Source organism: Myiozetetes cayanensis, unplaced genomic scaffold (assembly GCF_022539395.1).
Source record: "Myiozetetes cayanensis isolate MyiCay16 unplaced genomic scaffold, myiCay2020 scf29, whole genome shotgun sequence".
NCBI classification, from domain to species: Eukaryota; Metazoa; Chordata; class Aves; order Passeriformes; family Tyrannidae; genus Myiozetetes; species Myiozetetes cayanensis.
Genome location: NW_026087510.1, coordinates 3,613,395 through 3,628,974, shown reverse-complemented (window position 1 = coordinate 3,628,974; position 15,580 = coordinate 3,613,395). Strand labels below are relative to the sequence as shown.

Genomic DNA, 15,580 nt, shown 5'->3' with positions numbered 1-15,580 from the left:
CACCTTCTTTCCCTCCTTTTTTTGTTTCTGTAATGCCCTTTTTACCTCCCAAATGGGGAATCCTGCTCTGGGATCTCACCTCACAAGTGAAGGTAGTTGATTCTTTCAAGCATTTGAGCTCTCTGGATGAAACAAGAGTTCTCAACATTACCCATCAACTACGAATTTCTGCTACAAGAGAACAAGTGCAAAACAGGTTGTCAGCCAAGAAGCTCCTGGGGGGCTCAGCAGTTAGAAAAGTCTCCCAAGGGCACGACAACAACTGCTTCTTACTTATACATTCCTTGTGTGCCACCACTCTCTCCTTATCCCACACGGTGCTAATAGCATCCAAACAGGCAAGAGGTGTCAATTATTAATGAATCACATCCTGTGTGTGCCAGTTTGCTTCAGGTGAAACTGGTGAGTCTGGGCAGGGCACTTCAAAACCGAGCTCAGGAACACATTCCAGCCAAACACAGCTCCAGTAACTCCCTCTCCTCATTGTAATGGGATCCAGGCTGGTTTGCAAACCAGCCCAGGAAATGTTCTCCAGGTTTGTTTTTTTTCAGATGCTGAAGTTTCAGCATCTCACCTTGAAAATGCCAATGGGATTTTCCCCATGAAGTCAGGGTTTCCCCTTCAGGGTCTCAGCACTGCCACGAAAGCAAGATATCCCTTTTCTACTCTCTTCTTCAGCTCTGCTAATGAATTATGGAGCTTTTGCTTTCCACTCAGAGGAGAAAAGACTCCTCTGTAATTAGGGTGGCACTGCTCAGCACAGCTCTCCTGAACAGATGGAGGCCCTCCTTCCTCAGGAAATGCCACCCCAAGGCAGAGTTATCCGCACCTGCCACAGCAAGAGCGCTTCCAGGAACGGAGCACAACAGGAGAGCGGTGACAGCAACTCTGCTCCCCATGGGAAGCAGCCCAGGAGGCACAGGAAGGCAGAGGAGCCACTGGTTTGTAGTTCCTTGTCCCCTCCTGCCAAGAAACACACAGCCCTCAAACAAAAATGAGCCTACAAACAAACTTTATCCTACCTGCTGCTGCCGTGTCTGTCAGCGTTTCCACGACGCAGATTTGAGTCTGCAACCCTTCCTGTGGATCTCCAATTTACTGTGCCCTGTTCCCAGCAGTCACATTTAAACGAGCAGATGCCAGTGCCAGGTATTTCAAAATCCAGCAGAAGGTCTGCTTTGCCAGGGGGTTTATTTCGTGGGAGGCTACTGTGAATGAAGGGGAAAATTTCACCCCACTGCACCAAGATAGTCCCTACCCCAAATTGTGGGCATTTTAGTAGCTTGGCAGCAAATAGAACCCCCCAAGATTTCTTCTTTTTGCCCTATCATACCCCTCCAAAATGTGCTTTGCATTCAATCTACAGCTCAGAGGTATTTCTCTATTAATATTCAGCCCAGAAACACCGTTAAAGTTGCACACACTCCACGAGCTCCACACGCTGTAAACAAGTTTTACACCCTCAAAACACTGAGCACAAAATACTCTGTGCCTCATTTCCTAAGGAAATCAACCAAAATACGACCTCTCCCGACTGTTGAGGGCTATTCCCATAAAAGTCTTGGAACATACTTCAGGCCCTACTTTTTAACGAGTCTCACAGCACCACCTCAGACATTTAACTTTTAAAAGAGTAGGGAGGCGAGTTTCATCCACAGGAGGTGGAGCACGGAGGCAAATGGGATGTGTCAGCTCCAAGGCAAGTCCCAGCAGTCCTTCAGGATGACAGTGCAGCTGTCAGGATGGAATCCAAGGTCCTGACTAACTCCAGAAATTCCAAGAACTACTTCTCTCCTGCAGCATCAGCTCCTAAGCATCTACATAAACACACAGTAAGAGCTGAAATGAGAGTAAACTATCCCCTCAAATAAGTATTTCCTCTCTTGCCCTGACTAATTAACAGCAATGACTTTTGTTAAGAGGGAAACAGAAGTTACTTAAACTTGGCATTATTCTCAAATCAAAAATACATATTTGCTTTGGGATAGAGTGCAAACAACACTTCAGAAAACTGTTTGCTATACAGAAATGTGATTAACAATCAGAATATTGCATCAGTGACTGCAGGGGTAGGTGTTTGCAGTAAGACTGAATACATAAACTGTTCTCCTGGCCTTCCTTATTCATGAGCACTCACTGTACACATTCCACAGGTATCTCTCCCTACCAAGAGAAGAGTCACGAAAATTGAAGTTTTCCTTAAGCACATGTGTGTAAAAAAAAAAAAAGAAAAAAATAGGCAGAGGCAGGTAGCTCTCATTGAAAAGTCAAATAGGAGAGCTAACAATAGTGTCAAATGCACTCATTTCACTCCTCACAGCTCCATGCAGCATTATTTGCTGACAGGTAATGGACACGATTTAAATCACTCTTCCCTTCACCTCTTCAGATACAATCAGTTATCATTTCTGAAAGTAATGAATCTGCCAGGCTGGAAAATCCCAGATGATCTTGATAGAATCAACTTCTCGACTTTCATTTAACCTCCTCTCATCCTTCAAGAGTTAGAACTTCTGCAATATTCCATCAGACACCCTCAAATAAACCCATGCAAATCCAGAGAGCCCTGTCCCAGAAGAGCTTGTCTGGACCCTGGGCAGGTCCAAGCCAACAAGGAGCACATCTCCTCCCCACTCACAAGGGATGCACCTTCCTGGGTCTCAGAGAACCTTTCCCATTCTCTCCTCTACCTGTGGAAGACCTCCTTGTGGAAACTTGCTTGTGAATGGAGTGAATGCCATTCTCCCATATCCTGACCTCCCCTGGGAATTTTTTGCATTTTATATATATATATTTTATATATATCCAAACCTTCCTTCCACAAGGCAGCACCATACAGCATCAGGGGCAGCCTGAAAGGTTCAAAAGCTACAGAAACACGTCCTTTTCAGCAAAATAAAAAGGGCTGCACGTCCACCTTGCACAGACCAGAACAGCCTCCTTAATTAGTTAATTGAGCTGACATGAACACTGATAGAGGTGCATCATGGCAATGTTTCCCTCAGAGCCATTGCTGGGGGTACCAGCACGACTCCAGGGAGCTCCTGAACTCAAGAGACATCTCAGGCAGGCAAAACATCACACAAATCACATGGTTCTGTCACTCCACACCAACCCAAGTGACACCCTTGGGCGAGCTCTCCCCCATCTCCTGCTCAAAGCCAACCAGAACACCACAGCGTTCATGACCAACTCTGCTTCTGAAATAGCTTGTCAGACATGCAAGATTATTATCTCCAAAGATGCCAGGCAATCCCAATGAATCAATAGAGGTTCTGACAGAGACCTGCGTGCTGAATTAAGCAGGGCTGACAAGTGGGTTGTAAGCACACCGTGTTTAACGATCAGATGAGATTTTGCTCCTAACAAGATTACTCCCCTTTTAGCAGGTGTCTGTGTGCTGCAGGAAGATAATCCTGCATAATCAACCATCACACACATGTAAAGTCAAGAAGTAACAGCTCATTAATGAAAATTCTATAGACACAACCAAGCAGCTGAAGCAAATGTGTTTGACCTTCCAGGTTTAATCAGCAGTGGGGACTTGCTCAAAGCCTTCAGCAATGTCTCCATCACCTGGGCAATAGCTCCTCTGCTTTTTAGGACGCTGCTGCCTATGTGGTCCAGACTTTGGAGGCAAAAACCAGCGTTCAGTGCACCTAGAGTTTGTGGTTTACAATCTCCTGCAGGTTTACAGTGGCTTTGAGCACAGAACTCCTTTTTTTCCTGCAGTCTGCAACCATTCAAGACCACGTCTAGACTAAAACCCAGCATTCTCCTGAGCTTCTGTGCCTCGCTGACACAAACAATTTGGCCTGACAGACATTCCAAGCCATGCATAGGAACAACACACACTTGATAATGCAACTCAAATGGATCACAGAGTGCTGGTGACAGCCAAGTGATCCTCTGAAATATGAACCCAACGCTCTCAAGCACTCACAGCTCATGGGACATGACAAAGAAGGAAAAGCAAATCCACTAAACCACTGTTTGTCCAAGAACAATGTGAGTGACTTGCCCTCTGAGCACTGTTCCAGTTAATGCTCATCTCAGTTCCATTATTTCCCACTAACAGGCATGATGTGGAGAGTAGCAAAGCTTCTCAATTCAACAGCACCCCAAAATAGATGAACACAGAATGGAGTCAGCCTGAGAAAAAAAAATACACAGTAGGACAGTTGGAATATTTTCTCATTTTCTCTTCTGCTCTCTTGCTGCTGCTGACTCAAGCCTAATTTAGTGTCAGCATTGCCTTCTCACTCATCTTGCCCCTTTTTCTAAGTGTGTTTAATCTGCTGTAAAATTGTTTTCATGGCTGCAGTGAATGTTATTGTAACTGTTTTACAATGTGCATTATGTGCACTGTGTAAAGGATTTGCCTTCTCCATGCAAATCGGTGTTTTGCTGCTGCCAGTCAAGGTCTGTGCCCTCACACAGCTACATCTCACATCCCTGATGGGCACAGATGCCATTTATGGCAGGATTCATTAAAAAATTAATCATTTGGGACACAGTTCTACAGAACTGGGGTTCCCATCTTGGCCAGTTTAACCAACTGTTTGGTCCAGGTAACTTTGCTCTGACCCAGAGCAGCTACAAGTGCTGAGCCAGAGGAAACACAGGCTTGAAGAGAGATGGTCATCAATCCCTGGGCTGACAGGGCAAACAAAGAACAAAACTGCAGAAAAATATGCTCTTTCTGGGCACAGAAAATAACCCTGGTTTAGGACAGTCTGGTTACATGCAGCATCAGGACGTGGTGTTTTTGATCCTCCCTAAGCTGAGACATATTAAACGGTTCAAATCAGTCAGAACTTTTCATACTGAATAAGCAAAGGAAGGCAGGAAGCTGGGACACAGTTTTCCCAAGATCCCTGAACAAGTTAGCACCAATAAATCAGGCTGACTGCCAGTCCTGAACCTGAACATCAAGGCCTCACTTAAAGCTGCCTCCACTTGTCTCCAATTCTGCTGAATTGTTCAAATATGCAAGTCAGCTGTCAGGAGTTTAGACTTCTCATAATTGTATTTAGACAGGCTTTAAAAAAAAAAAGAAAAAAAGAAAAAAAAGAGGGAAGAACTTCAGACTTGCTTTGTAATTCAATATTTTTCAGATGCCAAGCTGAAGGATGGTTCAGAACTTGGAAATGCTTTGGTCACCAGCTACAGGGTCAAGCAGATGGCTTCTCCAAAAAATAAAGCACACACCTATACGTTCCACAGGGATTCTCCTGGATGGAGAGACAAGCAACTCACCCTCAAGATCACTACTGAAACACGAAACAAGTGTCACCTGCATGAAATGTGACAGCTTAGAAAGCAAGTTACAGGGAAGCCTGAGATGTTTTTTCCCTGCACTGCAGGGATAGGAGGGCTTTTTCCTTCGGGTATTTCTGCACAGCCATCCCACACCTCATTTCCCAACGTGTCTTTAGGTTCTTACTGCACTTTCAACTTGCCAATTTACCACAGGAAGCCATCCCAGCATCAGAGGCTGCTCGGAGAAGCCCATCCCTCAACCTGCCAATGCAAGGGCACACGATCAACTAACAAAATCCATATTAAAAAAAAAAAAAAAGGGAGGAGAAAAACCTACATCCCCCAATTCGCAGCTTTATCTCAACCACTCCCGTTATCAGTCTCTCAAGCGACGCTGCCATGGCAACCACGATGCCTCGGGCTCAGGGGACAGGATGGCACAAAAGGAGACACTTGTCTCCACTTTGTTAGCTGGGTAATTGGTCCTGCCGTGCAGGGTCAGCTCGAAGAAAGATGACAGCAGGTAGAGTCTGTCTGGTTAGCTACCAGGGCCACCTTATCCTTGGAACAGATCTCCTGGATTTATTAAACACTTAAGAGGTTAGTGAGCTGTGGAAATCCGATTCACCACCACCGCAGTCTGCTGACGAGGAACTTCCTCCTGTGCTTCATCAAGTTTTCATTATCTTTCTGTGGTTTTTCTTTTTGGAGGGAGGGAAGCTTCAGGGATTTAAGATGCTGCAATTTTCAGGCTGCATGAGCCTTTCAAATCAGTCACCCTCTCTCTGTCAGCAACCTTTCCAAGAACAAGAGCAAGTCAGCTGGTTCTCGAGCTGAGCTCTTTGGGTAGAGCACAGGACAGACCAACTCTTGCTGCGAGTTCCATATTTCCAGGCAGGCTGAAGAACAAGCAAGCCAGGTCTGAAGTGTTTCTGATGTTCCTTATTTCTGCATTCAGGTGTTTTCTCGTGCTGATACAGAGAAAACAAACCCCAACCACACCAAAGCAAGGGAAGCACCCCCTGACTGCATTTAACTGTGCCCAGTTCAGTGCCACCTGAGGGGTCCTTGCAGGTTAACACCAGAATTTCACTTTTTAGGAAGCCCTCATCTCAGGAGGAGATTTCAGGGGAAGCAATTTTTACCTCTTAAGCATCTGCCTTAACAGACAGCTTCCAGTGAACTCCTAAGCCCCTCTCTCATGCATCCTGCATGGTAGGTGCCAAACAGCTCCTCCAGGGCTTCCTCCTGATCTTCCAAAGCTTTCTTCCCAAAGCTTAATAAAATCACAGCCAGTATTTTGCTGTCAGCTTCCCCTCACAGGAAGTTTCTTAAACAAAGCAGGGGGGAAATCACAAATATCCCCTGGAGGACTTTGTGCTGCATCAAAGTTAGAAGACAAGAGGAAGATTCCTATATTGCCAATAACCTTGACAGAGTACAAGCAACAGGGAGATTTGGTTAGCAATTAAAATCAGCAAATTGCTAACCAAAAAGTGTTATTTTCCAGTAGTTCTTTACTTTAAGGACCTCCTGGCTCTGGCTTGGATAAAGTACATGGGCTTCCACAGTAGTGGGACTGAATGATATCCTTCCTCACAATAATAGAGCACGTTGTTGATATGGCTTTATGTAAGAAACTCTTTTAAACAAAACCAGCAGTGCAAATTAGGCACATTTCAATGTTTCATACAAATATTAGTTTAATGTCTGGGGGTTTCTGGCTTCCACAGCATCCTAATTCTCAGTTGACCTGCAAGGCTGACATCACAATAAAAATAATTAATATTAGCTGTACTATAAATACCCCCTCATTTCTCCTACAGCCTGCATATTATGTATGACAGCCATGCCTTTTTCAAACTTTAAAATCCTGTTTTACAGGCCTTCCTTTCAGCATAATATCCCCATAAACCACAACAGCAGTGCAGCATAGAGAGGACTAAATTAAAAATTAATGGGCCCTGCCAGTGGTAAGCTTTCTCAGAGCCAGTAAAAGGCAGAAGGACAGTCCTGCTTATAAAAAAGAATAACAAATACACCTGGTCCCTGTCCCAGGTTTAACAGCCACTCCCTGCTGCAGTGCACTCCCATGGTTATTTACCCTCAGAAAGGAGGAACATCTACAAGGAAGTCAAGGGATACCAGGGCTGGATTAACACAAGTCTTGTTGAACTCTACAGGAATAAACTCAGTGTCTGATTCATCCCATTTGTCACATGATGGCCCCCAATGAGGTTTTGGAAAGAGACCCCCACTGAACACAGCACCCTCAAAAATGCCCCTCAATAACCTCAATTCCCAGCTTTTAAGCACTTGTCCAAAGTTTCTCCACTGCCATTCCAAAACTACAGGGAACATTTGACTTTGTCATCTTAGAGAAGGGCCCCAAAGATCCCCAGTGAGGAATCCAGTATGGAATTCAACAGGACTGTACAGAGTGCTATAAGGCAACACCCTCTAATTTGAATTGTGATCTATTTTAAAGACCATGCACTGAATTTTATCAACTTGCATTTCTACTTTAGTGATTCCCCCCATTTTGAAATAACTGAACTCTGCTAAAACACTTACAGCTTTTCCATAACTACCTGTCTAAAAGCTCCCCAACCTCTTGCAACTCCCACTCCAAAGCCCCATCACCCCTGCAGTGAAACTCAGGACCACTCAAGAACACCCAGGACAGGTTGCTGAGTTCTTTTAGAAAGCAGAAATAATTATCAGGAGGAAGATGGTTTTATCCCTCCAACTTCTCCTTCCCCAGCCAGGACCCAAAACGACACAGCATTAAAGGAGTGGATGTTCTAGTGAGGAAATGGGGTCAGATTCAAAACACTGTAAAAATTGAATAAGAGGTCAATAAGCACCTGATTACCCACAGGCATTAAAATGGAGATGTCAGCTCAAAAAAGTTTGAAGAATTCTCTCTGCCTCCCTAAATTGTTACAGTTTTAGTGGGAAGGGCTGCATTTTCCCTTTCTTCCTGTCCACTTCAGCACATTCATGGCAAGCACCCATTTTTTTAATCCAGCTGGATTCTAATACTTCATGTTCAAATCTACAAACACAGAATAGTTTATATCAAACAGACTACAAAAAGTTCTTGCTGGTGTTTTTTGTTGTTATGTTGCCCCATAAACCCATGGAACTCTGACAACAACAACTCCAGCAGAGGAAAACTAACAGACTAAAAGCAGTTTATTGAATCAAAGGGGAAGAGATTTGTTGTATATCAATTAAGTCGCAGATATCTGTCAATATTTGACATGTAATGACAAAACAAGGTTTCTGGTACTCAGACAAGCATTTAATTCCTCTAAGACAGCTGAGAAACTATTAATCAACAATAGAATGCCCATGAGAAGCCATTAATCAACAACAGATTTCCTATGAGGTGCCTCATTTTTCAGGACATCAAGCAATTCCCTAAATTAAAGTCCCCGTTCAGAGAGAGAACTGCTCAACACATCGAGCCCCCCGAGGAGCTCTGCAGGCTCTAAAATCTCCCCTTGGGAAGGAAATAGCTCAGACAGGGCCTGGAGATCTCAGCAGGTCCTCCACCAAGGGCAGGGAGATGTGCAGAAATCCCTGCCTGGTGTTGCTGCCGTGCCTCTTGCTGTCCACAACGTGGAAAACGCAGTCACCAAGGCAACCACTGCAGGGATCTGCTGCTGGCCGAGGATAATGGTCAGGAGCACGTGAACGTAATTATTCAGAGGCATCCACAGCTTGTGCCCTTTGGAGAACCTGCTGGAGGGCTGAGAGTTTCCATAGAAACCCCCTGGAACAGCCCAGGCTGAGCCTCCTCCCGGCTGTTTCGCTTCCCAGTGCCAACAAAAGGGCCCAGCAAGGAAAGGAGGTGTGGTTGTTTCACTTGTCAAGTGCAACAGCTGGACAACGAGCAACGAGGAGTTGAAAAACGCTTTCACATTTACCAGAGGTTCATCTTGGGGGTAAACAATAGAGTTCCTCTCCTACAGCAACTTATTTTGCTGCTATCTGCTTGCTTGTTGACAGCTATTCCCTCTAAAAACATCATTATTTCACCAGCTCAAAAAGAAATAGTCCTACAGAAGGGCTCCAAGTCCTTACAGCAGTTGGTTTGTAAAGAATGTTGTCCATCAGCTGATACAAAACCACTCCATTTGTCAGCCTGTCTGGACACTTGAGACTAAGAGTGAATCCCTTCCTGCCTAAGAGCTGGGAGCTTTGAGTGGCTTCCTAAGCCAGGGAGAAAGTCTGAGAGCAGAACAGTCATGTCATCTCCACTAAACAGATATATAATACCTTGCTGCAAAGGCTCCATGAATTGGTGCACAGATCACTGGGGGAGGAGTTTGTGCATCATTTGGGGAGTGGGAAAAAAAAAAGGAATCTGCCCTTTCACCAGACCCTCAGCTCCTAAACCAAAACTGGAGGCCTCGTGCCAGCCCTCATCTAAGGTATGATGTCATTTTTTTCAGAGTGCTTTTGACCAAGAGCAGACAAATGAGACCAAATCATTCTCACCTAGCAGCCTGCTGCTCCCCCTCACTTCAAACCCAGCAATATCACCAGTCCTTTTCCCCTGCACAGACCCAGGGATGTAATGTCCCATTTGGTCCCTCAGCCAGCCATAAACAGACGTTATTAATTCACCTTTGGATGTTTTATGATCCCTGGATGAAGATCAGCACAATGCAGTGCTCAGGTTAATTCCTTTTCGTGCTTCTGCTCCGCTGCCAATACTGAGCCATTCTCCCCCCTCCACAGGAAGGGATAAACCACAGGGACAGCTGCAGATGACCTTTAGTCTTTTGAGCTCCACGACAGTGCTTTGCCATCCCTGTTGTGATCTCCACCAGCTCAATTACCACTCAAACTGAGAGACTAGAGAAGGGATCATCCATTCCACCCCAAAGTGCTTCACCCCAGCAAAAATGCCACAAGAAGGGCTCTCCTTCTGCCCTGCAAGGCAGGGACATCAACAGACCTTCAGCTGCTTTTCTCCATCACCCCTGGGCTGATTCTTCTGTGAGTTTTAGGCATATCTTGTGTTTGTACCTCACAGCTTGCCCCGTGACACGGGAGAAATCCTTCAGGGTCCAAGGAGCACAACAGCCAGCTCTGGTGAGGAACTGAAATGCTAATGAGAGAGCCAGAGCCTGGGACAGGAGCCCTTGTCCTTCTATTCATAGAAACTTCAGCAGAGCGTGAAGAATGGAGGGCTGGGATGGCTCTTCTTTCCAGGATGCTGCTGTCCTGCTTACTGGACCATTAAATGTTGAGCAGAAGGAAAGACAGGTTTGTGTGAATAATAATGAAGGTGTAGCATCTGCAGTTCTTCCTTCATGTCTAGAAACTGCCTGTGATCACTTGACTGAGCTAACAAGGAGACTGACAGGTTTTGTTCTTGCAAGGAGCCATCACTGTATTATATATTTTGGGAGAAGGTGTTTCAGTACATAGTGGGCAATTTTCTGCAAGCCCAGCCCCTGTGCCCAGTAAAGAGTTCATCAATTAGTTCTTTCACATCTAAAATGAGAATATACAAGGTCCCAGAGAGAAGCTTTGGCTTAAGTCAAATGTGCTCCAGCAAAGCAGAGAATTGACACTCCCTCAAAAATAATAAACTTCACCTTTTTTACTCCCTTTTGCTGTTGAGGCCATATGAAGATCACTACCCAAATCTAAAGAAAACTCCTCTAGCCCTTCTATGACACCCACATATAATTATTGCAGGGTATGTTCACACAAAGCTCTCTACCCCTTAATGTTATTTTCAGAAAACTGCAATTCTCTTGTAGCCTCAACCACAAATTAGTTACAATTAAGGAAAGGCCATATTCACGCAGAAGAATGTAATTTCTGTTTCATTTCATCTCGTGCAAACCCTTGTAAGAAATTATCTCTCATGAGATGAGGTCACAGGGAGGGATCTAAACCATCCCAGCACATTACAGCTGCAGAAGAGATGCACAAAAGGGAGCTGAAAGACAAAGAACCCAAGCAGAGAAACACAGTGCAAATGATGGGCTGCTTGTACAATCCAATCAAGGTACAGTAGGAAGGCAATCTTGGTGACTGCTGTTCACTTTCAGAGTGATTGTTTTATTCAGGCACTTGCCAGCTGGAAGAGACATTTCATTTTAGCCCTTCCATCTACCACAGCCTGACATCAGAGCCCCTTTCAGGGACTGGCTGCCACAGCAGCACTGGATCTCCCAGCCAACTTCCCAGCACACCATAAATCCTGAGAAGAAAGGAATAAGCCTGGCTGGATGTCCCTGCTGGAGATGCATCTCCATTTCTGCCCAGCTTAAAACTGACATCCAAATTCCCAGGAGTCCAAGGCTGCTGTGGGAACACTTCATCCTACATGGTCCTTCTTCCTACTTTGAATGGCACTGTTCTCTTATAGATAAGAAAATAAAATGAAGAGCCCAAGGCCCAGCTACATGTAATTTCATTTTGGCAATATTTAAGCACATGGAAACACAAATCTCCCCCCAAAGAACACTTAAAAGTTGCTGCAAGGCATCACCATTGTTTCTTCTTCCAGCACCAGCTCAGGTAGGGTCCCACCAGCATTCAGCTACTAGGAATAAAAGATTACTTCTCTTCAGTAGCAAATGCATGCTGATGGTGAAAAAATTGGGGGTTCTTAAAGGTAAAACACCCGTGAAAGTTTAAATGCAGGTGGTATTCTGTCATCATGACACATCCACAGAAACCTCTGAATCAGCTCCTCAGGCCAGATGGCAATTCCTGCCTCTGCCTGTACCCACACGAACCACTGGCTTGCTACAGCACCTTCCAGCTGCTGCTTAATGGCACAAGTCACAGCTCAGGATGATGATGCTGCTGGATCAATATATTTTATAAACAAGGAGAGTGCAGCTGTAAAAGCTGAAATCTTCCCAGGGTGGGAAAACCACCCAGTTTTGCTTTTATGCTCAGCCAGTGCATTCCCCCCCAGACACTCACATCAACTTCATGAAACAGCAGCACTTACCTTTGCAGCAGCATCTCCTGCACAGGATCTTGATGAATGTGATGGACCAGGCACCTCTGGGAGCTTTCAGAGGCTAATTCCAGCTAAGGAAGCCACTTTGCTGCAATCTGCAGTCAGACTGAAGCTAAGGCAGGACTGATGCAAATCATTTCCTGAAGGAGCTTGTCTCCCACTACACAGGGAGCCATGGAAAACTGGCATTTGTAAACACCCACCCTTAGAGTCCCAGTTTTAGATGAAGCTTGGGAGCACTCGGAAAAAATAATAAAAACAGCTCTCACCCTCTGCACTTAATTCAACATTTTAGGTGACAAGTGGTTATAAATTTACAGTATCTCAATGGCAGTGTGGGGACTATCAGACCTGTTCATTTTTTTTTGATATTTGAAAAGAAGCAAACACCTTCATTTCAAGAGAAACTGCTGTATCCATCTTGACTCTCTGCCTCTTTTTCTACAAGGGATCATTCCTCCCCAAGGAGCTGCTTTCACTGCCAGTCCAACCCAGCAAGTTTTTCCAATAAGTTTCAGGACAAGCTTTTTGTGCCAGCACAAAACAGATGAGCTTTTTCAGGCAGCGATTCCCTTCTGAAGCAACAGGGCAGACAGTACATTTTATGCTGTATTTCATGTCAACCACTGAATCTTATTCCTCCCATCTGCCTCTCTGCCATAACCCTCCTGACACCAGTTGGGACACCTTGAGCAAAAGCCCTGCAAATTATCAATGAGCCTGTGAAGGCCATCAAGTTGTTTATCCCCAGATCAAAACCAGGAAGAGGTTCAAACTCTTCAGTATTACCAAAAGAAATCAGACACCCAGCTGATGAATGAGTACAAAACAAAGTTGTGCCTACACAGTGCAAACTCATTAAGCAAAATCCCTCCTTCCCAGCTTGGAAATCCTGGATTTCCCACTGGAAGTATGGTCAGGATCTTTACAAACAGAACAGGCACTCAGTTCTCTAAAGGCTGATGTAATGCCTCTTCAAAGTACCTCCAGAGTAAGAGACTTCCCCTTATTCGCAGTCAAAGGAGAAATAAAAGCCAACACATTTTTCTAACAGCCATTTTAAATGCCTTTTTTAACACCCCTTTCCCATAACTTGAGTTCACTCAGATTTTCCCACCTGAAAACCATTCTGTAACTCACACAATACCAGGCTCTTAATTCGTATTCCTGGCAAGCCCATTTCCCTGGCTATCATGTAAATGAGCCTCCCTGGAGCTCTTAAGCATTATTATACATCATGGTAGTTGTATTACTCTCAGCACTATAAATGCAGTCCAGGACTCAATTACTATTCAGAGATGAACAAAGTATACACTGCATTTACTCAAACTTAAGGTATAGAACCCCCACAGTTATGTGCATTTACTTATCAAGTGCCTTCAAGAGAAAATGTAGGTCTACACCTCTAATTCATGTCCTTCAAAAGCCAATTCAAATTTGTCAATAAATGCCACACTTTGGTGCAACATCCATCTCAATGAAATAATTTCATTCACAATTGTTATTCTGCAATATGAGCACGCTTAGTTACTGTTGCTTAAAGGGCTTCAATCAAAATTTGGTTTCTAAAAATCAAGTAACCTGGGCTCTGACTGCTAAGGGGCATTTGAAAGGTCGAGGAAAAGCTATTAAAGGAACCCTCTGAAGTCTTATTTTGAGCTCAAAAGGCTCCCAAGAAGATCTTCCAGAGTTGTGTGAGTCCCAAACACTGAATGCCTCCAGTGTGACAGATGATTCTGAGGTACCAACTGTTGGCCTGGGATCCAACATCTGCATCCTCCTCTTCAAAACCTCCATTCCAGCCCACAAAGTTTCAGTCTTTGTTGCAGTTCCAGTCACAGAGGGAGCCAAAAATTACATGCAGCACGTCTCTCAAGTTCTCCAAAGGCTCAGGACTTCATTAAAGCTCCATTAAAAGCTGACTAATCTGTATTCAAACTGCAAACGGAAAGGCAAGGGCACAAGCTTATCACACACCCAGGAATACATTGTTATGCCAAGCATTTGGAAGTTTCCCAATTTATAACTTCTAAAAACAATGCAGACAGCCTGGAGAGTTTGGAAGAGCAGGCTCACTACTTCTGACTGGATTTCCATGGAACACTCAAGCTCAGGACTTGCAAGAGAGGAGGAGGAGGAGGAATTAAGAAGGAAGAGCAACCCAACCACAAACTGGGGAGCTGGAAGAAAGAGCTCTGTCTCACTGCCTGCACTGGAGCTGAAAGCAGAGCTCCAAGTTGGCAATAAAAAGATCTTAAATAAATAATATAGCAATAAAAAAAAAAAAAACTAAGTGGCAAGTTGTTTTTAAGTAAACAGGAGAGGCCAAAGACTCAAACACGAAATCAGCCACATGCAAACACTGACAATCTGCAGATTATCACCAGTCCTGCTGCATCCTAATCACCACTAAACTAACCCATTTCAGACAATTTCATTTTATTTCTGGGGGTCAGAACAGTCAGTGCACACCTTTACATCTAGTTTAATTTTTCTATCAATAGCACAGCACTTACCCTGACCGTGACACCCAGTGTAACTTAATCAGGGAGCTTCCTGGCTGAAAATACGGTGTTACTATTAACTGCTACCATAACTAAGCCCTTCAACTACCACCTTCTTGAAGGGCCAACGCCGTGCCTGGTTTCCCTGAGCAAAGACTAATTAGCTGCTTCATAAACCCTCTTCTCACTGCGCTCCAGCCCTCGGTGCTATTAGGAGATAAACACTTAGAGGTGATGTGTTCCATTAGCAACAGGACTTTTCCTCTGTGCTTCCTTCCTCTCCATCAGCTCCCCGAGTGTGAGCCACGAGATAAAACTCCTGAGGAGACCGAGGGGTTCTCGTATATATTTACATACATTACAGCACGACCTCAGCCGGTTCACGTGAATTCGCTGCTGATGGGAGCAGAACAACCTGCAGTAAAGCACCTCCTTCTCCCTTTCCTTACCCATGGAAACGCCCTCCCCCAGCATTTATCTCGCCTCCTTCGACAGAGAGTGTCCTGCAGACCAAAGCCACCTCTTTGACAGTCACTCCTCTAGCACCATCAAGAGCTGAGAAGAAGCTGCAGGGTATTGTTTTCAACAAGCAGCCAAATAAAACCTCACACCCCGCAGTGACAGCTGAAAAAAAACCCCGAAAAAACACAAACAAGGGAGGGACAAATCAGCACAGGACTCATTTACTGGCAAAAAAAGTCACCTCTGAGCGACACAAAAGCTTCATCTCTTCCAACCTGTTGTTTTAAGGAGCTTTTCGATTCCTGACAGCTGAAAAAGCACCTCCCAATTAAAGCGGTTTGTGCCC

At 44.7% G+C, this 15,580-nt stretch overlaps 1 protein-coding gene across 1 annotated transcript in view; it reads right to left on the bottom strand.

Moving 5' to 3' along the window:
- Positions 1-15,225, bottom strand: part of LOC126643974 (signal peptide, CUB and EGF-like domain-containing protein 3) — a 45,363-nt gene extending 30,138 nt beyond the window's left edge. Inside the window, exons 1-2 of the mRNA XM_050322766.1 lie at positions 15,222-15,225; positions 12,257-12,319 (exon numbers count right to left, since the gene is read on the bottom strand). Of these exons, the coding sequence (XP_050178723.1) occupies positions 12,257-12,319; positions 15,222-15,225 (67 nt within the window). The remainder of the gene's footprint in view (positions 1-12,256; positions 12,320-15,221) is intronic.
- Between the last annotated feature and the right edge of the window lie 355 nt (positions 15,226-15,580).